General features: G+C 38.0%; 1 protein-coding gene across 2 annotated transcripts; it reads left to right on the top strand.

Annotated features, from left to right (window-relative positions):
* Positions 1-1,170: 1,170 nt before the first annotated feature.
* LOC132977445 (sortilin-like) lies at positions 1,171-26,397 on the top strand. Of its 2 annotated transcripts, XM_061042011.1 has the most exons (20): positions 1,171-1,475; positions 11,334-11,396; positions 11,492-11,565; positions 11,665-11,767; positions 11,927-12,088; positions 12,269-12,342; positions 14,369-14,418; positions 14,501-14,628; positions 16,266-16,410; positions 16,715-16,870; positions 18,284-18,396; positions 19,011-19,113; positions 19,204-19,372; positions 19,953-20,137; positions 20,218-20,407; positions 20,665-20,781; positions 22,283-22,391; positions 23,624-23,736; positions 23,859-23,985; positions 24,072-26,397. In XM_061042011.1, the coding sequence occupies exons 1-20, from the start codon at positions 1,239-1,241 to the stop codon at positions 24,084-24,086; spliced, it is 2,433 nt and encodes an 810-aa protein (XP_060897994.1). In that variant the 5' UTR covers positions 1,171-1,238; the 3' UTR covers positions 24,087-26,397. The 2 variants fall into 2 exon arrangements, with proteins under 2 accessions (XP_060897994.1, XP_060897995.1); XM_061042012.1 differs by lacking the exon at positions 1,171-1,475 and having other exon boundaries at positions 11,362-11,396; positions 11,670-11,767.
* The last annotated feature ends 857 nt before the right edge of the window (positions 26,398-27,254 follow it).

The following is a 27,254-nucleotide window of genomic DNA, read 5'->3' as shown; positions in this document are numbered from 1 at the left end:
ATTTATGTTAAAGAGCAACTGCAGCATTTAATCCCCCATTGTTTTCTCCCCTTGTTTGTGTTCACTGTCAGGCCAAAAAAATAATTTCAAGAAACTAACAGATTTTTTCATGTTTACATTAATTTCCTCTTATTTATGAAGAGCAACCACTGATCTATTTCCACTAACCAAGTCTTCATTATATTTCCCTACAAAATAGAAACAGAATTTGACAATATATAAATGGAAACTTTTTAAACCAAAAGATTTGAAAGTAAAAAAAATTATATTTTTTGCACTGGAGTTTGATCAATGAATGTTATTTGTTATTTCACTGAAGTTTATTATATCAGGTTAAACCTCTAGAGCAGGGCTTCCCAAACTTTTCAGCTTGCGACCCCCATTATGACGGTGATAGATACTTGGGACCCCACATTTGACGCACTAGGTCAAAACACTGGCATTAGAACAGCAAACACATATTATTTTTTAAATTTATTGTAAGAAACTACTTTTTTTACCTACTGTATTTTCAAATTGATGGGTGAAATATCCAATTTTAAACCGTTTTTACATGTTTTTGGAAGGAATCTCGCGACCCCCTAACAGTGTTCCGCGACCCCCCATTGGGTCCCGACCCCCACTTTGGGAACCACTGCTCTAGAGGGGTCAACCGGGTCCTATTTTACCTGTATTAACATTTCAACTCTTTGAGCTAAGTGGATACTGTACAGTATTTTCTTGCTCACTTACTTTCAGTTTCAGTGTTTTTTCAGTGTTGTTCTTTTAGTGAATAATAATTTTAAAAAATGACTAGAATGTCATTTTAGAGCTTTTGCCAAGTAAGCTGTAAACTGTTTCTGTTCTTGGTAAGAAATCGTATTCTTCCAAATGTTTGTTCTGGTTTTCTTATTGTTTCTGGGAACCACTTACAAAGTTCAGAGAATAATTTATCTGGTTATAAAACAAAAAACGTTTTCTTTGTTGATGCGGTCTGTCCACCAGGAGGGGGCGCTCGAACACCAGAAATCATTTGACATCTCATTTCGAGGGAGATTCCTGTCCTCCAATGGGATCGTAGGTTATTCTGGTCCTGGCCAATGAGCTGCCGTGGTGGAGGGGCAGTCGGTGAAGATGCATTTGGGTGATGAGGGGGGGGAAGGGGGGGGAAGGGGGGGGAGGGGGGGCATGTGGGGAACCAGCGTTGGGTCAGAAGAGTTTCTCGAAAGGACCGAAGTTGCTCAAACGTCTTAGTAAACATGATCCGTGCGTCTTGCGTTTTGGCGCTCTGTTGTTTTTCGTGTTCACTGGGCACAGATATTCACCCGGGGATAAAGCTGTCAGGAGTGAGCCGGCTGCAGAGGGACTTTAAAAGTGATGAGGAGCGACATGGTTTAGATACGTCGGAGTTATCGAAACGCAGCGCAGGACTGAATGAACAGACATGCACCGATCTGGCTGGAGTCGAGTCAACCCTGCAAAACAACACCCATTCTGTAAGTGATTTATTCTCCATTGAAGTTTTAAAGTCTGCAGAAATGAGCGCAGTCTTTGTGCCCGAATGTAATCGTCAGTTTGACTTGATTGAGTGATGAGCGTCACTCAGCACATGGAGCTGTCCTGAATGTCTCTAAACAACTCTCTTACAGCTCAGTCTTTCAGAGGAACTTTTCATAGTCAACAAGCGGTGTTAAGTGAATCCTGCAGTCCACGAAGTCTAGAAGTAGATTATTGGATCCACACAACAGAGTGATCTCTCCCACTTTACTTGTTTTGTAATTTGAACCGCACAAAGAGATTCAACTATCTGTCACATTTAACATGATTGCCAGGAACCTTGCACAGTGGCGGTTCTAGACCACTTTTACTGAGGGAGGCCAAACGGGGGGCCAGTTGTTTTATCAGAGGGGAACATTAAACCCAGGTCAAAGATGATCATTTAAAAAAATATATATTATGCCAAATAATAGCACACATCATTAAATACCATGATTTATATTTACTCATATTTAATATGAGATTGTGAGTCCGGTTGTTGAGTCAAATGCTATGTGTTATTAGGGGGGCTCTTCCTTTTGGAGGGGTGGCCACAGGGGGGGACCAAGCTCAGTGTTACAGGGGCACAGGCCCCTGTTGGCCCCCGCCTAGAACCGCCCATGACCTTGCATACAAAAAAAATAGTTTTTTTGCAATTTGGGCTTTAAACCTACATTATTGAAACATAATGACATTACATATTTATCAGCTAATGATCTCAATCAATATAGGTCGTCATTCCTGCTCAAATCCACTGAGTTACTTGCTAAATGGAAGCTTTTTGATGATGCTATATTCCACAAAGGGTAAACACATCTTTCAAAGAGGAACAATACTGTGTTTTTGTACCTGTGATCTCCATGGTCTAAGTTAATACTGATCTTATATCATAATAGACCAAAGAACACCTTCTGTTATTTTAGTACTGAACATGTTTTAACAGGAGGTACAACAAGAACCACCCAGATGTCCAGAGGAATGTTAAAGGAAAACAAAGCATTTTGTTACATCATTTCGGAGGCTCAGACACCTGGACTCTTGCTTTTTTGAGCATGAAAACGATTTGGCGTGCTCACTGAGAGCAGGACTCCTCCTCTGTCCTCTGGGCTCTTTTCACCCTCAACAAACATTCACCACGTTTTGTTTTTTTTCTTCTTCCCTTGCTGGACTTGATCTGAGCTCCAGTGTGAAGTCAAGTCTGAGGTTTCTTGTTATCAGAGCTGCAGGGCACAATCAGACGTGGATGTGTGAGCATTTAGAGCAGTGGTACATGCTCTATATCTCTTCTTTTGCTTTGTAAATGAGCACTTCTTTCCTTTTGTATACGCTTCTATAATGCTATTTTAGGCCTGGTAGACTTCACAAGATGAGTTTTTTCCAGCTTAAATTTATCTTTTTCTTTCTTTTATTCACTTTAGTTTAGTTTTAGTTTATTTGCAAATTATTTGAAAGAAGAGTCAAACAGAAAAATAAAACAAATAAAAAATTAAACATGTGTGCAGGTGAGGTAGAAACCCATGAGGGCTTATCTCTAAACCTCACCTTAAGAGATTAAACAAAGTTCAAATAAAATACAGTAAAAATAACAAAGTAAGAATATTTACTATCACAAATAAAATGTACCCAATTGAAAATTACATACAAACATTGAAAACATAAAAATAGAGCAAAACAGGACATACAGTATGTAGACAATATAACAAAATCAGGACAATTCACTATTCACTACAAATCTTTCTGACATCCACGCATTTCTCAGTCTCAATTTCGGTCGGTTACCAGATGCCTTTTTTAGTTTGACGCCTTTAAGTTTAGAATCATTTCAAATGGTGTATTTTGCCCATTGTTGCAAAAAGAGACATTAAAAAAATAGTTCAATTTCAAATACAACCATATCATCTAATGACATTAAGATGAAATGAATGTGTAAAAATACTTAAGATGTAAGTTTGCACATGACAGCAACTATGTAGGTGTCTGCTGTGTGTCTATTTAGTTTTGTATTTACATGGAAGTATACAGTATAATAAGTATAGTTTACATGGAAGTATACAGTATAATAAGTATAGTTTACATGGATGTATACAGTATAATAAGTATAGTTTACATGGATGTATACAGTATAATAAGTATAGTTTACATGGACGTATACAGTATAATAAGTATAGTTTACATGGATGTATACAGTATAATAAGTATAGTTTACATGGACGTATACAGTATAATAAGTATAGTTTACATGGATGTATACAGTATAATAAGTATAGTTTACATGGAAGTATACAGTATAATAAGTATAGTTTACATGGATGTATACAGTATAATAAGTATAGTTTACATGGAAGTATACAGTATAATAAGTATAGTTTACATGGATGTATACAGTATAATAAGTATAGTTTACATGGAAGTATACAGTATAATAAGTATAGTTTACATGGATGTATACAGTATAATAAGTATAGTTTACATGGACGTATACAGTATAATAAGTATAGTTTACATGGACGTATACAGTATAATAAGTATAGTTTAGTTTACATGGATGTATACAGTATAATAAGTATAGTTTACATGGACGTATACAGTATAATAAGTATAGTTTACATGGAAGTATACAGTATAATAAGTATAGTTTACATGGATGTATACAGTATAATAAGTATAGTTTACATGGACGTATACAGTATAATAAGTATAGTTTAGTTTACATGGACGTATACAGTATAATAAATATAGTTTAGTTTACATGGACGTATACAGTATAATAAGTATAGTTTACATGGAAGTATACAGTATAATAAGTATAGTTTAGTTTACATGGACGTATACAGTATAATAAGTATAGTTCACATGGAAGTATACAGTATAATAAGTATAGTTTACATGGAAGTATACAGTATAATAAGTATAGTTTAGTTTACATGGACGTATACAGTATAATAAGTATAGTTTAGTTTACATGGACGTATACAGTATAATAAGTATAGTTTACATGGATGTATACAGTATAATAAGTATAGTTTAGTTTACATGGAAGTATACAGTATAATAAGTATAGTTTAGTTTACATGGACGTATACAGTATAATAAGTATAGTTTACATGGACGTATACAGTATAATAAATATAGTTTAGTTTACATGGACGTATACAGTATAATAAGTATAGTTTACATGGACGTATACAGTATAATAAGTATAGTTTACATGGACGTATACAGTATAATAAATATAGTTTACATGGACGTATACAGTATAATAAATATAGTTTACATGGAAGTATACAGTATAATAAGTATAGTTTAGTTTACATGGACGTATACAGTATAATAAGTATAGTTTAGTTTACATGGACGTATACAGTATAATAAGTATAGTTTAGTATACATGGAACTAACTTGTATACTGTTTCTAGTATTTCTTTCAATAAATAACTTTATAACGTAATTTTATGGTTTTTATTTTATTTATTATATTTTTGTTGTTCTTGCCTGTGCCTGTTAGTGCATGGTGGTGGTGCGCTATTTGCCTTAACCACATCCAGGGACAGGGAGGGATGGCGGGGAGGGGGGGTCCCCATTCTCTGCAACATTTATTTTGGGGGGGCGCGAGCTGCAAAGTTTGGAAAAGCCCTTCTCTCACCTGTCCTCTATCACTTTAGCTGTTTGAGCACCAAGAAAACATTGCATTGGGAGAGAGACAGCACAGGTATGCCAAAAAACATGCAGTTTCTCTCTGTCACTTTTACTAATGAACAGCCAATTGTTTTCATGATGAATCACTTAAAGGCTTTATATGCGATTTTTCACACTTAAATGTAATATAAATCAAGTATATCCTCTGAAAATAACTCTGTGAGTCATGACTGTCTACAATGGGTGTAACACCCGAGTCCCACTGTCTGTGATGTTTTCAGAGTCCTATCTTCACTTTGTTTACATCGCCAGCCCGACGGCTGACTCCTCCCCTCGTGTATAAAAGTTGTTTAATTGAGGGACTAGAGAAAAGAAGAATAACATACTGTACTCACTGATTAACTGTGTTTCTAGATCACGCTCATTTCAGGTAAATTTACATGCAGTGTGAAGATACGATCATAATAAAGATTGCTAGCATTAGCATGCTAACACAACAATGCAGTGCATATAAAGCCTTTAAATGTTGGGTCTAGAAAACTTCAGAACATACAATGTACGTATAAGACTTCAAGTCTATCCTCATGCTAACACTCAGCTAATGGCTATGAGATTGTATTTAAAGGTCCCATATTCTTCTTCTTCTGGTTTTATATGCTCTTTAGTGTGTTTTCCATGTGTCCTGTGCATGTTTAGGCACATCTATGTGCAAAAATTCAAAGTCCGCGGAAACGCGGCTTCTCCTACGTCCTCCTGTTAGCTGTAGCATTAGCTGCATGTAACGCTCGGTTCTAGCCCCCCTCGAAAAAAATGTGTCTGTGTGACGTCTTGTCAGTGTGAGATCACTGATCTAAGCCCGTTGGCTCGTTGTGGCAAGCCCTGCAGCTCATGTTGCACGCCCATTAACCTCTGTAGCACACCCATGATATGTCGTAGCCTGCAGTATCACAGTAGTGCTAAGATGCTAATTTTTTTGCTCCCCTCGGAGCCAAAGTGGCTGCATTCCCAATATGGTAAAAGGGGCGGGACATTTCAGAGAACCGTGCTGAGCGACTGACCAATTACGGCAGAGCCGACAGGCCAACCAATCAGATCAGACTTGGCACATGTGGGACTCTGAACGTGGGCACTTCAGAGCCTTAGAGAGAGAGTCAGAAGAGAGCCGGTGCATGGAGCAGCAGAACATGAAAACAGACACTTTTTTATAACTTTATCTATTGTGAACATACTTTAGTAGGTACATAGATTAAATATATGAACCCAAAAAAGGGCATAATATGGGCTCTTTAACCAAATGCTAACTTGAGCATGCTAATATGCTAACCATACACTGTAAATATTAATGGACGAAGCCTGAGTGATGTCACCAATCTGTAAATGTTGTCTCAGTCTAACTTTCAGACAACCTAACGACAGGCTAAGAGCCGGAGCTGAGGCGGGTTTTACACCTCCTGACAAACTGTTACATCACTCCTGCCTGTCAATCAGCTCAGCCCTGTGCCTAACTATGCATAACTTGTATCTTTCATAAAATGGAAGCAGAATGGGTTGTAATAAAAAAATCAAACCCCCTGTGCAGTGTGGGCCAATGAGGACTATATCTAATCAGACCAATATCATTGTGTGTACCAGGCTGTACACATGTTAATATCTGCTGTATACATGGGCTTTGTTGAATGTGGTATGTATGTGACTTGGAGACGATCCTTTAAGAAAACAGTTTTTTGCACTTCCGCATTGACTTCATTTTTTAACAGTGGAGGTTCCCACTTGGTGCTAAAAGAGAAAACGCTAACAGGCAGATGTTTAGGTACTATAACTATGTTAGATCATGTTAGTATGCCACCATCTGCTAATTAGCACCTAAAAGGTATAAAACAGCTGATGTTTATAGGAATGTATTATTTTATTATTATTTAAAAAAATGTCTTTTTTAGATTTTAGTCGCCAAGAATTGGGCTAAGGTTTTTAACCTTATTATGGCACTAAATGAAGGAATCACAATAGACGCCACATTTCCCTCTGACAGGATCCTACAGGAGTACCAGACTTATCAAGATCCATCAAATATTTCTCTTTTCACTAAACCCACAAATGTGACTCTCATTGAGAAAAAGTCAGGTGATCTCTAGTTTTAAAGGTCAAATTCACTGATTTCCAACCTTATTTGTATCCAAGTCAGGAACATCAAGTTAAAAACTCTGCTAAAGTCAAGGTTGCCAAAGTCCTTGCTGTCTAGGGTGCACAGCTTGGCCAAGCTGCCAAACCTCTTGTTATCTGGCCCCTTGTATTGTCATGTGACTTCACTAGTGGCCTTTTAGAACTACAGGCTACTTCAGCTGCATTTCAAAGTGACAACGAATCGAAACTACAAAAAAAAGACAATGGCATCGTAAAAATAAGAATACAAAGAATATTGTGGAAGAATATACCTACCTTTTACGTAGTTTTTGCTGGCTGGGTCTTATTGAGCCTTATTTATTTTTGCTGGAGTCAGCAGGGGAAGAGATGCAGCCTGTCTGTGCACAATGCATCCTGGTACATGTAGTAATCACTGCTGTTTTTACATTGAACTCTTTTTTGCAAGTGATAAACAGCAGGAGGGAACTGGATTGTTTGACAAGTGATGGTTATTCACATTTTTCTTTCATCAATAGATTAAAAAATGTGAAAGACATAAACTCCCTTTTGTCCCAAACATTTAAAAAACTCAACTGTTCATCCAACAGGTTTTTAAAAAAAGAGGCGATATTTGGTGGAAGCAGTAACTTTGTCTTAGAATGACTAGAAATGGACATACTGTACACCTCAGCTCAAAGTTAAGCCCAGCATCAGAGGCCGCTTTTACAGAGCTTCACATGTTAGATCAGAGCCAAGAGTGCCTGACCCTCTCCTCTGAAGTTTTCTGTGTAAACATGGCTGAAGCAGAAAGGTTAAAGCTCAGAACAGAGCGAATAATGAGCTCATTGTGTTGACCTCTGACCTCTGAGAGAGCACTTCACTGTGCTCCCTGTGCTCCCCTGTGTGTGTGTGTGTGTGTGTGTGTGTGTGTGTGTGTGTGTGTGTGTGTGTGTGTGTGTGTGTGTGTGTGTGTGTGTGTGTGTGTGTGTGTGTGTGTGTGTGTGTGTGTGTGTGTGTGTGTGTGTGTGTGTGTGTGTGTGTGTGTGTGTGTGTGTGTGTGTGTGTGTGTGTGTGTGTGTGTGTGTGACTTTGAAAGTTGAATCCACTGAAAGACCTTGACAGTTGGATCAGATGGAGCTCAGACCTTTTCTCAGCATCAAACCTCGATTTCAACCCCTGATACAGCATGAGGTCATGTCTGGTTTTTGAGGCCACATCCTGACGGCTCACACTTTTTTATCTCTTAATATTTCTGCTGACTAATAATCGCCATTTTCCTCTCTCTCTTCACTGTTTCCTTTTTGCTCCTCTGTTTTCCTCATCACAGAGCAGGACAGAGTAACCTGTAGCGCTTCACTCATTCCCCTTTCCTTTACTTGTCACACCTTCCCTTCCTACATTATCATTCTGCAGTCTTCACTTTAGTTATCTGACCTGTTTTAACTTTTACTGCAGATGTTTATATTTGGTTTTTCGGTCTCATTGAACTTCAGCCAGTCAAGTCAGCATCTGTTCAGCCAGGGTTTCATAAGAGCAGATGTTTAAAACACTCCACGAGTTCAATCTAATGCAGCGCAAGAGGAGACCTCTGTTGAATCTCAGGACAGCTCGACTGCTTTTTTATGTCACCATGTTGGTTTTAAAGGGTCTGATTTGTGTAAATTTGTCATTATCGATATTTAAGGACACGATATCTTCACCCTGAGTCATGTGATAAAACTCCTGTGTTGCTGCTGCTAGGGGTTGGCGATATGGAAAATGATCAAAGCACTTTTTTTTATGGCAGGAACACGTATTTATGAAAACTCTTTTTCATGTGACTTATTTGCAAGTGACTAGCTAGACGTCCACACTGATTTCTTGCATTTTTTTAAATGCACAAATACTCTGCCTTGTAGTGAACTGTGAGTTGTTCTCAATAACACTAGATGGAACAAACAGTACCCCGCTCTACTGTCACTTCTAAATAAATGAAACCTAGATAAATGTATCCAGGACTTTTTGTGGCTTTTTCCTGTTGAACCAAACTTACCGCCCCATGACCTGAAAAACTGAGGTCTACGCCTACTGATACACAAATTTAAAAAAGGAAATTGACAGAATTACGCCTCAATCATTGTAATTTAAGTTTAAGACAGTGAGGAGTAGAGGACAAATAATGTTTTTCAATTGACTGCTAAGCAAATGAGGAAAAGTTGTCAAGCAATGAAGTGACCAGGAGTAGAGAGAGGAAGAAAACATGGATGCAGCCAGGGGTGTGATGAAATGATTCATGTAGAGCAGAGATGGAAAGTTGTGTTCACACACTTGGACAGAAGAGGCAGCAGGCCGCTTTCCACTGGACATGTTTACAAAGAGTTTCCAGCAGGGCAGACCTGGCCGTGTCCTGTGGCTTTACAGAGCTGTGTGCAGACGCTCCGGGGGCTGGAGCTCACCTAGTAAACATCTCTGTCCCGCCTAGCCAAGGAGACGAGGGGAGAAAACCTTCCTCTGACTCCACACAAACGAGCGAGCTTTGGCTTGAGTGTAGCTCAAATGACCAAACACTTGAACTTCACTCTGGATGAATAGACTGGAATGTTGTCTGCAGTCAGGGAACTTTGGAAATTAAAGTTCAGCTTCAAACTAAAATAAAATGAATGAATTTACATTTTCAATTTATAGGTTAAAGATAATTAGTTATACACAAGTTAAGAGAATCAATGGATAGGTTTAGTATCTAGATGTAAAAAAAATAAGAAAACTGACAGGATGATAAATGGAGAAGGGGTGGGATTAATAAGGTTTGTACTTCTTCTACCTCCTTTGCGGACATGTGAATTGAATTGAAGTCTTTATTTTTAATTTCACTCTTGGATATCACTCAACTCTGTGTTTATAAATGTGTGAAAAGTGAGCTAAACCATTTCTTTCCTATTTTATCGTCTAACTGGAAAACTTCTGTCCTGTCCTGGTTCCCTTACAGTATGTGAACGATTAATGTGTGTGGGTTCCTGCTGTGCTCGGGACATCAGTTATTGTCTTGTTCTGGAGCCCAGCTATGTCATTTAAGCAGGAATGTAGGTCACACACGCAGAGTGCATCCAAATGGCAGAGTTACATTGGACAGTAAGGACAATTCATGCTGTCCTATTGGCCGGTGTGTCCGGTGTTCAGCAAGTGACTGAAATATAAACACGTCTGGACTCTTGGGTGAATGGGGATGTGTTTCTCTTTTTTCAATAATATGATTATTGAGTATTCAAACATTTTTGTGAAATGACAAACAATTAAAAACAAACAAACAAAACAATGTCATTGAAGGAAAAATTGTAATGTATATAGAATATGAATCAATTACAAAAAACATCCAAAAATAGAGTAACATGCAATTAAAAAGAATATGATAACTCTGAATACTCTAATACTCTGCTATTGATTCCAGTATTTAAAGAAATAAAAAGTACAAAGGGCATACATTTCTTTAATTACATTCATAATACCTCAAGAATCGGCACATATAGCAATTTATTATTGGTTGGCTTGTCATTCCTTTATTTTAGAGATAGGAGAGTGGGGAATGACATGTGGGAAAGGAGCCACTAGTCAGATTTGAACCCACCTGGAGGACCACAGCTTCCGGGTATGGGGTGCTTGCACTAACCACTAGGCTAGTATATAGCCATCACCTGACCTCTATTACAGTGTGTGTTTGTGTTAAAGATTTTCACACTTAAATATAATATAAATCAAGTATATCCTCTGAAAATAACTCTGTGAGTCATGACTGTCTACAATGGGTGTAACACCCGAGTCCCACTGTCTGTGATGTTTTCAGAGTTTTCAGAGTCCTATCTTCACTTTGTTTACATCGTTGGGACGGCCGGCTGACTCCTCCCCTCACGTATAAAAGTTGTTTAATTGAGGGACTAGAGAAAAGAAGAATAACATACTGTACTCACTGATTAACTGTGTTGTAAGGCATGTAAATAGTTCATATATTCATGAATGGTGGAAATCAAGATACATTTTGATTAAAAATCTCATTAATTTGCACATTTTCCCTTTTTTTTCTATTTTAGTTTACCTTCAAAGTGCGGACCATGGGTTCACTGTCTCTGGCCTGGGTGGGAGACAGATCAGGGGTGAGCCATTTACATGTCAATGAGTAAAACATGTTAAAAAAAAAAAGTCCAAAATGTTGCACAGATTCTTGTGTAACTCCTCCTCTCTCTCCTAGGTGCTGCTGGTCTTGACGACATTTCAGGTGCCACTGTTCATGATGCGTTTTGGCCAGTCCAATCTCTACAGGAGGTGAGACATTCCTCAGCGTTTATCACTCACTGAACAGGATTTATTTTTGTGTCATGGTTGTTGTTTGAAGGTTTGACTACATCTGTGTCACTGTGTCAGTGAAGACTATGGGAAGACGTTCAAAGATGTAACTCACCTGATCAATCACACCTTCATCCAGACCGAGTTTGGCATCGCCATCAGTCCTGACCACTCCGGGAAGGTGAGCAGATTGGGGGATAGCAAAAGTGTTATTTTGACATTTTTTTGTTGCTTAACATTTGGGATTTGTGTGTTTTTGTGGTTGCTTTCTTCAAAAGTCATTTTTTTTATCATATAATAACAGCCAATCACAACGCTGCCCCTCTGTGTTTGGTTCCAGGTTATGCTCACTGGTGATGTGTCAGAAATCGGTGGGTTCAAGCTGTTCCGCTCACAGGACTTTGGCATGACTTTTGTTCCGACCGACCTGCCGTTTGAGCCCGTCATTCAGATGCTGTACAACCCGGCAGACTGTAACATGCTGCTGACGTTCAGCATCACGGTAACAGCTCTCAGGTTGACCAAACCACACCCTCAGTCTTTTAGAGTTTTTGTCCGTGGCCTGCCTTAATTGGATGTGTGACTTCTATTTCAAGCTGCTGAAATCTCAATAAGGCTTAAGTGAATACTGAGAAGTCGAGGAGCACTTTCTTACTGACTGACTAAGCCTTTTCCCCTCCAGCGAGACCTATGGCTGTCCGAGGACTTTGGTGCCACCTGGAGGAAGATACATGAAAGTGTCTGTTTGGTCAGATGGTGAGTACAATACAAACATGAAAAGTGGGTTATTGTTGGTACTACATACAATAATAATAGTTATATTGATAACTTATAATGATTTTATAGAGTTTATGAATCAAAGCTGATATGGGATTTTAAAAAGACATCAGCATCAGATAGAGCAAGACAACATTAAGGTACAGTCAGTATCAGATCACAAATACTTGATCTTTTCCTCAGGGAAATTTAAGCAGTGAAGATTCTCTTATACAGAATATAGGAAATATGAATAAGAATAAAATAATAAATATAAGCAAGAAGTGCAGAGAGTGAGGAGTATTGCATAGTTGGATTAATTGAAAAAATGGTTCTCCAGTTTAGTTTAAGCTTTCCACAGTTTATTATTTAATTCTTCACACTTAAATATAATATAAATCAAGTATATCCTCTGAAAATAACTCTGTGAGTCATGACTGTCTACAATGGGTGTAACACCCGAGTCCCACTGTCTGTGATGTTTTCAGAGTTTTCAGAGTCCTATCTTCACTTTGTTTACATCGCTTGGACGGCCGACTGACTCCTCCCCTCGTGTATAAAAGTTGTTTAATTGAGGGACTAGAGAAAAGAAGAATAACATACTGTACTCACTGCTTAACTGTGTTTCTAGATCACGCTCATTTCAGGTAAATTTACATGCAGTGTGAAGGTACGAGCATAATAAAGATCGCTAGCATTAGCATGCTAATACAACAATGCACCGCGAGTTGTTTTGGTTTCATGCTGGTGCTCAAGGGCGACATCTGCTGGATCAAAACATCACATATAAAGCCTTTAAACTAGTAATGTTCAGTTTAACCGAGTGGGGACAGATCTGTAAAAACAGAGCAGAGAGAAGATAGGGCAATGATGAGAGACAAGAGCGGTAGATTCAACGGAAAAAAGTCAAAGTCATGTCAGAGACACATTGTGGTTAACAAAGCAAATCATGTTTTTCTTTTTGCTGTTAACAGGGCTACTGTTATATTAATGCAATAATTCAAATATATAAGAATCTATATCTGATTCTATTACCTGCTAAAAAAAAAAAGAGGAGATATGTTGTTTGGCCTCTCTTTGTGGCATCCTTATCATATTTGGTGCAAACAGAAATAAATCAGTAGATCTCACCAGAAAAGGATGTCACAAAGACACAAAGACACAAAAGAAATTACCTGCTGGCTTGTTCTATAACAAAATCAAACTGAAGCATAAGATGTCTCCTTCTCTCTCTCTCTTCATTTCACATGTAATTCATGTAATCCCCGTCCCTTTAATGGGTGATGGGCTACTTTTTCTATACATTTATCTTTAATCTTTAAAGTAGTCTATGAACCTTTAATTACCATTTGATCGGCCGCTCATCAGAACAAATCAGTCATTTCAGGATATTTGTGGACACTGAACTGTCCGTCATTACAGGATGTGAAACAGACTTTATCCACACAGTCTACATGTGCTTCTTTGTTGTTGTTGTTGCACGTCTTTTATTTCTTCATAGTTGTTATTCCAGCTGCCTTTCTCACACCCGCTCTGGTCACACTCTCGACTGTGGGTTTTTTTTGAGTTCACACGAGGTTGTGGTGTCAGCCTGTGGTTGTTAGCGGTGCATTGTGGGAACACTTTGATAGCCCTGCGTGACCACAGCTGTCACTTTGGCCCCCAAACCTAAATTGACTGCAGAGCGAGTGCCGTGGCTGTTGTCAGAGCCAATCATGAGTCAGTAGCAGTATTCTTATTCAGCCCACAGTCCTTGAATCAGCAGAATCTTTGCAGCACGAAAAAACCATCGTCCCCCTTTGGCAGGGAGCAAAACCAAAGAGGGCCTGGAGAGCAGCCGAGGGGGGGGTTAATGAGTGCCCCTAACTCACACTTAGAAGAAACCACAACCATTATGAGTGATCTCTACAAATTAAAAAAAAAATGATTCAAATTTGAACTTGTTGTTAAAGAATGTGAGCACAATTAAATATTCCATCCCTCCACAGTTCTCATTTACTGTTTTTATTTTTTGTCTCCCATACAGGGGTCAAAACAACAGTATCTACTTTACAATCAACCACAATGGATCGTGCAGTAAGTAAAGTCAATCTTTTTCACCCTTATATGTGTAAAATAAATAAATGCATCCAGAAACTCCCCTCTCTCTTTTTGTTAGATGAAAGAGGAACGCTGGAGCTACTGAAGACGACAGACTACGGTCGAAGTTTCAAAACCATCGCAACACGAGTTTACTCCTTTGTCCTGGGAGGGCGCTTTGTTTTTGCTTCAATCATGACCGGCACGGTATGTGTGTGTGTGTGTGTGGATGTCTGGTCGTCTGTTTCCTTTTTTTATTGCTTTATAGTGTGTGCATTTCTGTGAATGCGTCTGCACCTGTTTTCTGAAGCATTAAAGTCACATATTAAACTCCTTTTCAACAAGATTAAATAAGTCTCAGAGGTCCCCAAAACATGTGTGTGAAGTTTCTTGCCAAAAATCCACTCTGATCCTGTATTTGATCATGTCTATAATAAACTCCTCTATTTCAGCCCTGCTCAGAACAGGCTGTTTCTGTGTCTGTACCTTTAAATGCAAATGAGCTGTGCATGACCACACCCCCAGCTGTAAAGGCTTGGTTGGCTTAGGTTATCTCGCACTATGCCCAATTGTTTAGGCTGAGAAGGCAGACTCAGAAGTCAGAACAAACACCTAGCTGTGGGAGTGTCACCCAACTAGGGGAGGGGTTACTGCCTTTGTGATGTCACAAAGGGAAAATATTCAAACAGCCTTTTTGAGCACACATTTTCTAGAAAGTGGAACAGGCAAAAGATGGAGAGGATGGACTATTCTCATAATTGGAGGGATTGTAGACAGGCTTGAGACACATGGTAGTGTTTTTTTGCTCAATATGTGACCTTTAAGTACTTCAATTTATACTTGTTTATGTTTTTCCTCAGCCGTTTCTGTGCGTGTTTGTCTATCGTTCCTTTTATTTTTATAGATGACAACAATACATACTTCAGTAACACTTGTATACCTTCCTCTGAAATTCACAAGTTATCATTTAAATGTTAGGTTCAGCCAAATAACAAATCAAACTTGGGCTTGTCCCGTGATATATCACATTTTTGACACCATTTAGATCTAATCTGGAGTTGATCCTGTGATAATGATTTTTTTAACGGATCTCAACTACTAATGTAGTTGGGTCAACAAAGAAAGCAGCACAGTATTTTGTTTATTTACAAGGCACTCATAGGTAAACTCCCTTCTTATCTTACTACTCTCCTGTCCATAAACATATCGAGCCATTCGACTAGCTCTCAAAACTGGATCACTTTGAAAACACAGAGGTTTAGAACTGAATGGGGAAAGACTGCCTTTAGTGTTGCTGCACCCGTTATGTGGAATGACCTTCAGAGGATAGCTAAGTTGCCCTCTCTTGTTTCATACAGCGTGTTTAAAGACCTTGTGTCCAAACTACCTCAGGAAGGAAATTGCAACTGTTTCACAATGTGAATTCATTTAAATGGACATGTGTTTACATGTGTGAATATGTGTTTCAGTGTCTAGATGCTATTATTGTTAACTGTTAATATGTTTATATTTGTGTTGTTTCTATTTTTGTATTGCTGCAGGGCACCGCTGGAAAAGAGATCTCGGTCTCAGTGGGTCCTCCCTGCTAAAATAAAGGATAAATAAAAAAAGTGTAGTGAGCCTTTACAAGGCTTATCTGCACCTTCCATGTCAGTAGATGAGAGGCTCCTCCAACTTTAGTCTTTTACACTTGTTGTGTACATGTTTGCATGTTCTTTAATGTTTACCACTGCATGTACGCAATCATAAAAGTATGAGCAATGTAGCATATCCATACTTCAGTATTTACCTCTACATTATACAGGAGTTGATCTTTAAATGTTTTGCATGTGTGTGTGTCTTAGGGTACAGAGCGTATGATCCACGTGTCAGTGGATGGAGGTGAGGTGTGGAACATGGCTCAGCTTCCTACCGTCAACCACGAGCAGTTCTACTCCATCCTGACAGCCAATCAGGACATGATCTTCATGCATGTGGACGACCCCGAAGGTGAGGATACTGTTGATTGACAGGGAAGATGATGATGTTGACAATGTTTATACATTACAGATGATGCTAATAAATAATGATGTTGTCATTGAAAAAGAGAAAGTAAATCTTGTGCAGATATTGCCTGACACAGAGGCTGTGACAAACCAGAGAAACAAAGTCAAGGGAGTAACTAATTCACAAAAATCACAAAAAAAAACATGCACATGCTAATATGTAACTCTGGGAGGGAAACTTGATGACAGGCAAATGAAAGCTGCCACATATGTACAACACAAACATGCATTGTGCTGTGTGTTCCTAGACTCTGGTGTTGGAACTATCTACGTGTCAGACAACAGAGGAACCGTCTTCTCCAAGTCCCTGGAGCGCCATCTTTACACAACCACAGGAAGTGAAACGGACTTTACGGTCATTACGTCACTCAGGGGCGTCTACATGACCAGCATACTCACAGAGGGTGGGTCAACACACTGTGTCAAAGTCACATGTTCTGGAATGATTTGATCAACATTCAGTATATTAACATATTTATACCATGCTGGGTAAAACATCTGAAGACTGCTTATACTTTGCAATACTACCTACTCATTAATAGGTTGATTTCCTTATCTCTCTTTAGATTTCTTTTGATTACTCTGCTCAGTACTGCTCACATATTTTCACTTATGGGCTGATTTCTAAATGTAATTAATTAATTAGTAATTGTTAACACCCAGTGAAACATATACTCATTTGAAAGTTATTTTTCATCCTAAACTATTAATCTCAAATGTGTCATTTGCCATGAGTTATTTCTACTGACATGGTTGTGCAGATGCAAGGAGGGAATTAATTAAACATTCAAGCTTTTAATTCAACAGACCATCAATTTCACACTGTAGCTTCAATCATGGATCTCTATAATCAATCAATCAAACTTTATTCATATAGCACCTTTCAGACAAATTAAATTGCAGTTCAAAGTGCTTTACAAGAGTGCAGAAAAGTTATTGATGAAAAAGTAGTTTATAAAATCATTGAGAGACTAATGCACACCAATAAGAATAAAAAAAAATGTATAAAAATGAAAAATAAAACATGACACACAAAAGCAATAAGATATTAAAATTAATACATAGGAGAAGAATATTTAAAATTGTAGTAGGATAAAAAAAGACAATACAATAATGTTAAGATTTGAATTTATATAAAGCACTATATAAATGACCAGATAATGTTACAACACTTAAAGGTGCACTGTGGAGCTTTGGTAGAGAAATGTAAAAGTTGTAGAAATTGACAGATTCTATGGTATACTGTATGTTCATAACTCTTTACACAAACTGTCCTCAGAGGAACATTTGGTCCCTGGAACACTGTTTGAAGATAAAATGCTACGCGAGAAGTTATGATGGGGGGCCCGCAACAGTGACACTGTAACTCTCCTGGTAGCTTTTTAGCTCCAAACAGTATTCAAGGGACCCATTTTTCCCTTGAATACAATTTGTGTATTTAGTTCAGAAAATATAGAATAGCATTTATTTCCCTTTCAAATGTCCCTACCAAATCTACAAAGTGCACCTTTAAGCTTTTAAATGTATTTTTTTTTAAGCTTGCATACAGAACATCCTGCATCCACTTTTAAACCGTGCATTAAAATAGTCACTTTAACATCCCTCCGACTAAATGCTTACTGTGATTAATACCCTGTCTCAAGCATGTTTCAGATTAGTTCATTTGGTTGATATTTTCTCTCTAGCAATGTGAATTTTAACCAGTTTAAGATCTTGAGAATTATTTTGCAAATATTGTTGCATTAAGTGTCACAAAGACTACATTATCTACTCCATAAAATATCTACTGTAATCCTTATAGTGTTGTTTTTTTGCAGATGGTGCAGTGGAGACAGTGATCACATATGACCAAGGAGCAAGATGGCAGACACTACACAGACCAGAGAACAGCAACTGTGACACTGAAACATCCACTAACAGGCCTAACAGAGTGAGACACATACATATACATTTGACATATAAGTGTATTGTTGTTGTAGGCATTGAGTATTTAAGGCTGTTTTTTTAATATTATTTCAATGTCAGCATTAGTCAGTGTCTGCAGTTAGCATGTGTCTCATAAGCATCATCCCCTTTGTTGAAGAAATTACTAAGACTTGACTCCACACAATAAGACTCAGATGACTCAGATGGCTTACGTTGATGAAAGTATATACATAAGAAGAATACTCATGAGGAGACATGATTCAACATCACACTTCTGTACTCGTGTCTTGCTCAATCACATCTGCCGAACTTTTCTAAAGGCATCGCATATATCCTAAAAGACATTATCATTATCAGGGTCATGTCACATTGATCCACCTAGACTAAACTGTGACGTCTATAACACTGGAGCAGACAATAAGTCTACCAAACATCCTTACAGATATCAGGAAGAACAGCTGACACTCTCTAAGCTGTACTTGGTGTTCTAATAACAGCTGAACTCTGTCAGGTCTGGCTGACATTAGAGAACAGTGAATAAACATAATGATATCTGTACATTATAATCTAAAGAACTACAGAAATTACACCACAGCTTTCATTATTGTGTCTTTACAGTGCAGACTGCACATCCACGCCTCCTATAGCACCACCATGAAAATGAACGTCCCCATGCTTCCTCTCTCACAACCCAGTGCTGTTGGCCTCATTCTAGCCCATGGTAAAAAAAAAATTAAAAAAAATTACCCAGAATCTTTCCCTGCATGCCTATATCTCTCATAACACCATCGCCCCCCCTGTTTCTCTTCAGGCAGTGTTGGAGATGCAGAGTCAGCTCTCTCCCCTGATGTGTATGTGTCTGATGATGGGGGCTACTCGTGGATGTTGGCTCTCCGGGGCCCCCATCATTACGCCATACTGGACTCTGGAGGGCTGCTTGTGGCTGTGGAGCAAACCAACTCACCTGTCAACCAGATCAAGTGAGTGTATCAAAGGGGACATATTATGAAAAATCAACTTTTGACAGAGTTTTTAAACATATATTTGGGTAACCTGAGTGTCTACTGACCCACAAAATGTGAAATAAACCCATCCAGTCCTTTGTTTGTGGTCTGCATAAGTCTTACAACACAGAGAAAAATGCTCTATTTCAAATGTGCTCTCCTTGTGATGTCACAAGTTGGATTCTGGTAAAAAAAAAAAAAAAAAATCCCCTCCCCTCCCCTGGTATCTCCACCCTGGTATATACCGCCATTTTTATTCTCGCTACAGAGGAGTGATGTCTACTGGTAAAACTCAGGGGGGGGCTCATTGCATTTAAAGAGAGACACACACCAAAACGGAGCGTTCTGAGAGAGCTGGTTTATACAGGGTCACAAACCTCCTCTGGTGCTTGATTCATGTTATATTTTGACCAAAGCACAGCACAGATGTTTCATTTAGACCACAGGGGTCTGTTTGAAAAGATGGAGGAGGGGGAGAATATGTCCTCTTTAAATGGTTAATTATTTTTTAATGTGTCATTCATCACTCAAAATAAATATTTCCCGTTGCCCTCAGGTTTTCCACTGACGAGGGGCAGTGCTGGCACACTTATAACTTCACCAGCGACCCGCTCCACTTTAGTGGGATGGACAGCGAGCCCGGCTCTCGCTCCATGAATGTCAGCCTGTGGGGCTACAGGAATGACTTCAGTAAATGGATCGTGATCACCATAGACTTCAGGAAGATCCTCACCAGAGACTGTGAGTATGTGAGAGAATAAAAAGACAGATGGCATGTTGGTGAAGTAGGTACTTAAGAACATGTGTTGATGATCATGCAGGTGCCGAAGGAGACTTTGTGCAGTGGCTGTCTCATTCTGCAGACCCCAGTGGATCCAATGATGGCTGTGTTCTGGGCTATAAAGAGGCCTTCCTGCGCCTAAGGAAAGACTCTGTCTGTTGGAAAGGAAGGGACTATGCTGTCACTAAGGATCTGTCCCCCTGTACATGTACAGAGGATGATTACCACTGGTGTGTTTTTGTTTTGTACCAAGCATGAAGTCTGAGCTAGTGGACACCAGAAAGAGCAGAATTTACTTTGAGTTTGGTCAGTCAGCTATAGTTCAACATGGTTTTTTTTAGGCTATGTAATTGATTTTAGAAAAAGTTTCATGACAAGGTAACGGATTCAAACACAGAGCAAATCACTTGTATTTAATCTAAAGCTTGTTCTCTTTTTTTATGAGAACAGATTTGCAGAATGTTTTTGATTGTTTTTCCCCTCTAAGTGACTTTGGATATTACCGGCCACAGAACAGCTCAGAGTGTGTGGAGCAGGAGGAGATGAAGGGTCGTCCTTTAGAGTTCTGTTTGAATGGGACCACAGAGGAGCTGCAGACCAGCGGGTAAGGATGGATGCTCTTCAGGAAGTTATTCTCTTGTCTTTTCCTGAGTAGAAGATAAAGAGGCAAGAAACTCAAACTAACACAAAATCTAGTAAATGTATGCACAATAAACTTAGATGATTTCATCAACAGCAAGTAAGCCAAAGTTATTCAAGAACACGTACTGTAGAAAAAGGTGGAAAATGTAAATTCTTAGTAAGTTGTGGCCTTTTCTGGTTTTTTTATATACAACTTAAAGTCAACAGATCAACACATCTTACACGTATTACTCTTTTTACATCAAATTAAACAAACAAATATAAAAGCTCTAATGCCTGTGCATAGCAGAAACAGTCGCTCTTTAACCTAAATCTGTTCCTTTAGGGGCTGATAAAATATTTTTTTGATTACTGAATTGCAATGATTACTGATGAATCATTGAAGACTGCTGTTTCTTTAGACTACAGTGCAGAGTGTTTTGTATTGATTACATTTAAACCAATAAATGAAAAGACACAAACGTAATCCAACAACAAAGATGTTAAATATTCATCAGATATGTCATTCAATTAAAAACATCATGCATTTATGATGATTTATCTTTTGTTATTTAAAAAGACAATTATTCTAAACTTGTCGGACTTAAAGATGCCAAGAAGCCGTGCTGGTGTCTTAACCAACTCAAATCCAGAATGTGAAGTCAATCAATAAAGGTTATGTAGTGGCTATTTGTCCAAAAACAAAAAAATCTAAATAAACTAATATCAAACATAATCAAATGACCACTGAAGCACCATGGGGGATGTGATGTACGCAGGCAAAAGAAGTCCACTGTCCATGCAGGAGGTCTGCAGTTTTTTGGTGGTTAATTTGGTTCAAAAGAAAGCAAACAAAAGAACAAAGAAAATCGTGTCTCCTGCTGCCTCTCTTGCGCTGGTAAAGAAAACCACAGGCCCACCCAGGTGCATGCTGGTCCTCTACCTGCCTCTGGTGCCCACAGTGTTACCCAAATACCTAACAAAAATACTAATGCAAAACTAAATTTACTAAACAAATAACTAGCAAAAGAAAATATTACCCAAATATCTATTCTAAATAAAGAAAACATGTAGAATAATTCAATAAACAACACCACCCAAATATGAGTAAACTAAATACCAAAACTAATTCTAACAACAATTGAATAGCTCCAACAATTGTATTCTTTTTTCATAAAATTGTCTTCCGATAGCTGCAATGAACATTTATGATGATACATTCCCAAAATATAAGTGTATTGTGCTCACAGTCCCACAGACTGTCCAGCATTATATCTGTCTCTCCTTCCAGTGTTTAAGTACTGATGTAATAAAATAAAATGTGTGACCACATTTGTGTATCCTTCAATGCGTATGGTCTATGTTTTCCCACTCCTCTATACATATTAAGAGGTTTTCTTCAATTTCTAATTTGTCTTGTGTCCTTTCTGTTGAGTTTTTTTTTTCTTGCCTTTCAAGTCTCTCTGTCTCTCCTGAAATTTAAGCTACCGGAAGATTCCAGGAGATCAATGTGAGGGAGGTTTCCAGCCAGACAGAAAGGAGACTGACCTGAGGAGACGGTGCACGAGCAACGCCCTTCATCCAAATTCTCTGGTAAATTTGTATTCTTCTTCTCATAAAGGAAGTGGGCTAAGATCTACAGTAAAACATTAAGTAACTGGTTTGCAAATGAAGGGAATGAGGGAAATTAGGCAAGTTTTCAACCAAATGTTGCACAAATGTCATCAGAACATCCAGACAGTTGACTAAACAAGCTGTCAATTAATGTTCCATCCACAGCAATGCAAAAATTACAAGTTAGTTACATCGAAAAACAGTTGGTTGATGGTTTTCCAGCCATATGACTTTAAAGCAGCGTTGTTACTGATTGTTTGACACAATAATATGAGGACAGATGATAATCATATATTTTGTATTGAGGAAAATTAAAGTCTCTTCTCTGTCCACAAATGTAATGGATGTTTTTCAGTGCAGCAGTATCATGTTATTTCAGTCAAATGAGCCTGTTTCATATGTGTCAGCTGTCAAGAGTTTTAAATCCATGTTTCTATAAAGTTTCTTACATGTCATTTTCTAGCATTTACATTTAATTAATACACTGTAAATATGCTGCTGCATCTTAGCCAAGCATGAACACATTTTTTTCTTATTTCCTTCCTTTTCACCTCAGCTTTATTTTTTTAATAAAGTTTAGATTTAATTTGCAAACAAAATAGGTGAAACACTATTTCCGATGACAGGACAATCCCAGCAACACACACACACATATTGTTATAATTGTTATAATTTCTATCTGTTACACCCAGATCAGGTGATATTGACCTGAGCTCCATCACTACTGTCACAGACACCCTCAGACACAAAACCTGTTGTTCAAACAGAAATACAGCATTTTATGTAACAACAATATCCATAGTGGTAAAAATCCAATGAAGCAGAATCTTCCCTGAAGTCGAGCAGAGTGTGAACAATGGCCTTCCATATGTGCACATGTGATTGTACAAACCCCTACAGTGTTTAAGATCCTGATGACAAAGATGCAGGGATTCAGATTTTAGATAGATAGATAGGAACTTTATTAATCCCTTGGGAAGGTTCCCTCAGGAAATTCAGATTCCAGCAGCAGGTAACACCAAAGGATAGAAGCACTGTAGCACTGTAATGCCATTTTATTAATAAGTAATATAACTCACCACCATCAAAGCCAGGTGAGCACATTGGAAACTCAGACTGTGGTTAATCATTCATCAGATAAAAGATGCACTCTTTCAAGGTTATTTGCATACTGTTTTGAATGTTTCTATCTTTTTTACCATTTTCAACAGACTGACAACAGTACAACAAACACAGCTGTCATCGTGATGGTTGTCATGGCGATCCTGATGACCAGTGCTGTAACAGGCGTTTGGCTGGTTAAGAAATATGTCTGTGGTGGACGGTCAGTTAACTCTTTTTTTGTTTGTACACACACTTAAATAAACATAAAAAACCATTACACTCTGTGTTTTATCTGTGCACTCTTGTCACACACTCCTGTCACACACTCGTGTCCTTCATCAGGTTCCTCGTGCATCGATACTCGGTAATGAGGGAACACGTTGAGGCTGATAAAATAGAGGGAGTCGACGATGTTGACCCTCATTACACGGAGACAGGAAAAGCACAGTACAACGAAGACTCAGATCAGGTATCTAACGTGTAAAAGGCCCCGTTTTCATTTCCACTTTATTATTATCAATCAACCAATTGTCGTTTTCTTGTGTCTCCCTACAGGACCTCTTGGAATAAGGTGGACATTGATTCTTTAAGTCTAAATCTAACAAAGTCTGTAGTGATGCCTGGGCACTCCTGTTGCTGATTAACATCTTCTTCTCACTTCTCCCTGTTCCCCCCCCGGATGGCTGAAGGACTCAGCAGCTACTCCCATCGCTTCCTTGAACCAGTTGAACCGGTAGTTTGGGGAGGTGGGGACAAACCCAGCGTAGAACAAAAGAAAGCCGCCGGGGTCCCCGAGGAGCTTTTGTTGTTTCTGTCACAAAGAGTTGTGTAAAGACTGTTAGAAGACTGAACATGTGCTCTATTGTAAAAAGTGTTTCTTTTCATGTTGACCTGACAAAAGATGCTCTTTCACATTGTTATGCACTGCAGAAGCACATTACAGAGGCTTCAAATTGGATATCTGGATGAACAGTGTTAGGGAACAGCACAGAAATAATCATCAGTATTTTAGCTCAGAATCGACGTCTGCTGTCAATGAAATCTTTTTTTTATTTCTTTATATTTAAAAGCTCGCAATGTACAGTTCTGATGAGTAAGGCGGCTATTTTGACATTTCTTTTGTCAGTTTCACAAGTCACTAAATATTAGACGGTTACATGATTTTAAAGACTACTTACTCTGAATCACATTTTAGTCATTAGTTTACTTAGTTCTGAATGATTTTATTTGTAATCATTTTGTATATAATGATACTGCTCTCTTTTTTAACAGTAGTGTTTCTATTTTTGCTTAAAGAGTGTAGGTTTTACAGAAAAATCACGAGCAGAATAATAACAGAAGGAGGCTGTTTTCTGTTTAAATAGAGACAGTTCATGCAACTTTTAAAACTCATCTATTTATAGTTCTTGTAAATATTTCCATAGTTAAATATAACAACTCAAAACTACTTTAACATTTCCTTTTAAGTTGAAGCTTTTGATGCATTGAAGTCTGATCCATCAAATACCTTTGAGGTATTTTTTTATTGAATATGCAGAAATAGACAAACGTGTAATTGCTATTAGCAATCAGAAAACATGCTGTCCCACACAATTCAAAATGCTAGTCTTTAACTTTTAGTGCGCTGTGAAACTTTTGGAATAAAGGTTAAAAGGGCCGGCCGATGTTGTGAGGACATTTTTGTGGAACATAGTGCAGCTTCATGAAACAGACATCTTCTACTCCCCCTGTATGTGTGGTGAAAATGAAAGACTTGAATTATTGCCAAAGCACTTTGAATGATTAATTTTCTAATTGTAGAGGAGAGATTGTAGAGGTGAAAGCTAATCGCTGCCCAGCATTATATCAGTATGAAAGCAATGCTATCCCAAACCCTTTACTTGAACATTCTGATTTTGTTTGCTTAACAGGATGCAGCCATGTGTTGCTGTTGTTGTGGTTTCTCTTCTTGTTTTTCCAGCCAATACCAATGTTTATGTTATATTACAATCTGGATATCAGGCCGCTTCTGAGGATGAGACCTCAATAAGAATACTTATATTTAGGATAAATTCAAAAATTTAACTCGTACTAAATAATCAAGATAATATGTTTTTATGGACCTTGCTGGACTGTTTCTGTTTCCAATGTTGAAGCAGAAACAGTAAAGCAAAAACACAACAATTAAAAAAAAAATCCTTAAAAGTCTTACTGACTCTGCGCTTTAAAGCTACGTTCAGCCAGTATTCAGAGTCTTATATTGGTGCATTCCAATTTATTCATCTCACAGATGTTGCAAAATATCCACAATTAAAGAACTACTTCATGGATGAATGTGTCTGCTGGTGATGAGGGGCATACACATTTCTAAGTTAATAGAGTTGCATCTTTTTCCAAGTAGACACCTTCTCACTTTATATGATTTTCTAGATTAGGGGGTCACTTGCTACCATTTCTGTAGTCTGCCAATCTTATTACAGTAATTCTTGATACTGGCAGGGCTTCTGGCTAATGCTTGTTTTCTCCAGCGGACTCAATAATATCCCAGCGAATAAGCTATAGTAATAAGCTGGCCTGATGTAGAGGCAAATTCTCAAGGACTGTTGGTTTAACTTAGTCAGATATGAAAGCAAATTCATATGCTTGATGCTTCTTATATTTACACAACTGTCAGATAGAACAAAACCAGTTCTCTACTGGATTCCATGATATATTTTTGCACTGTATCTACAGATCTGTGAAAAAGTGACAATTGTGCCTCCTTGTATATCAAATTTTTGTGAAGCATTTAGGACAAGAATTGTGATCTTCATTCCTTCTCGTTTCTGAACTGTTTGCAAGGATATCAGAGATGAGTACCTTTGAATTAAACTATTCTGTAGCAAACATGGTCAATAACAAAGTGTGCATTTATTGACTTGGGTAGCACTGTCGTCTTTTTGTATCACTTCAGATTGGGGGTATATAAATCTTTAATACGGTAATTAATAATGAATTAAATGTTCTGATAAAAGTATGTAAGTTGATAGCAAATCAAAACACAGCTGTCATAACCACAAATCAGCTTGAGTATAGATCATGAATGCAGCCTTTACATATTACATTTGTTATAAATTAGTATTTTCAATTATATTTGTATAATTATACAGGTTAATACAATAGAAGTATAAAATGTAACACATTTTACAAATTAAAACTACAATTGGTTTCTAATGTCCCTATGTGATCAGCAGGGCTAACTTTGCTTTAAAGGGATATTTTTTCAGTCATCAGTTCTTCCACACATTTCAAACCTTTATCCTCAACAAAGTCAAAATATTTCAGTGGTATATTCACAGAACTTGAGATTTGGCTTCTTCATTTTTTGGGGCTGAACATAAGTAATGCTCTATGTGGTCACCAGGTCTTGTGCACTGTCAGGCCTTGGGCACAGCAACTCACAGCTGGTATTATATTGGCACGTTTTTTTTTCTTCTTTCGCCCATAATTTGCATTATTTGAATGGACAATGCAATTTGTCTTCATAATTTGCTATCCAATGCCATTTAGCAACCTTCAAATATGTCCAAACTTTCTGTAATGTTATTTAAATGCCATTTTGTTTCGTTTAAGGAAACTAATATAGGCTAAATTTAAGACTTTGACCTTGTTACAGTTCAGACTCCAGCTCTCCGTGCACTGTAATGTTCTCAGCTTATTCAAGAGATTCAAGATTCAAGATTTTTATTTGTCACATGCTCATACAGATGTGCAGTGAAA

The sequence above is a fragment of the Labrus mixtus genome, chromosome 7 (genome assembly GCF_963584025.1).
Source record: "Labrus mixtus chromosome 7, fLabMix1.1, whole genome shotgun sequence".
NCBI lineage: Eukaryota > Metazoa > Chordata > Actinopteri > Labriformes > Labridae > Labrus > Labrus mixtus.
Note: the sequence above shows the minus strand (reverse complement) of the source record. Positions and strands in the feature narration are given on the sequence as shown.

What these genes read in the sequence shown, in the direction of transcription:
- LOC132977445 (XM_061042011.1), top strand. Translation starts at nt 1,239, where the DNA reads ATGATCCGTGCGTCTTGCGTTTTGGCGCTCTGTTGTTTTTCGTGTTCA. An exon ending in TGGCCTCATTCTAGCCCATG is followed by an intron (nt 19,114 to 19,203) that starts GTAAAAAAAAAA and finishes GTTTCTCTTCAG; the next exon opens with GCAGTGTTGGAGATGCAGAG. An exon ending in AAATATGTCTGTGGTGGACG is followed by an intron (nt 23,737 to 23,858) that starts GTCAGTTAACTC and finishes GTCCTTCATCAG; the next exon opens with GTTCCTCGTGCATCGATACT.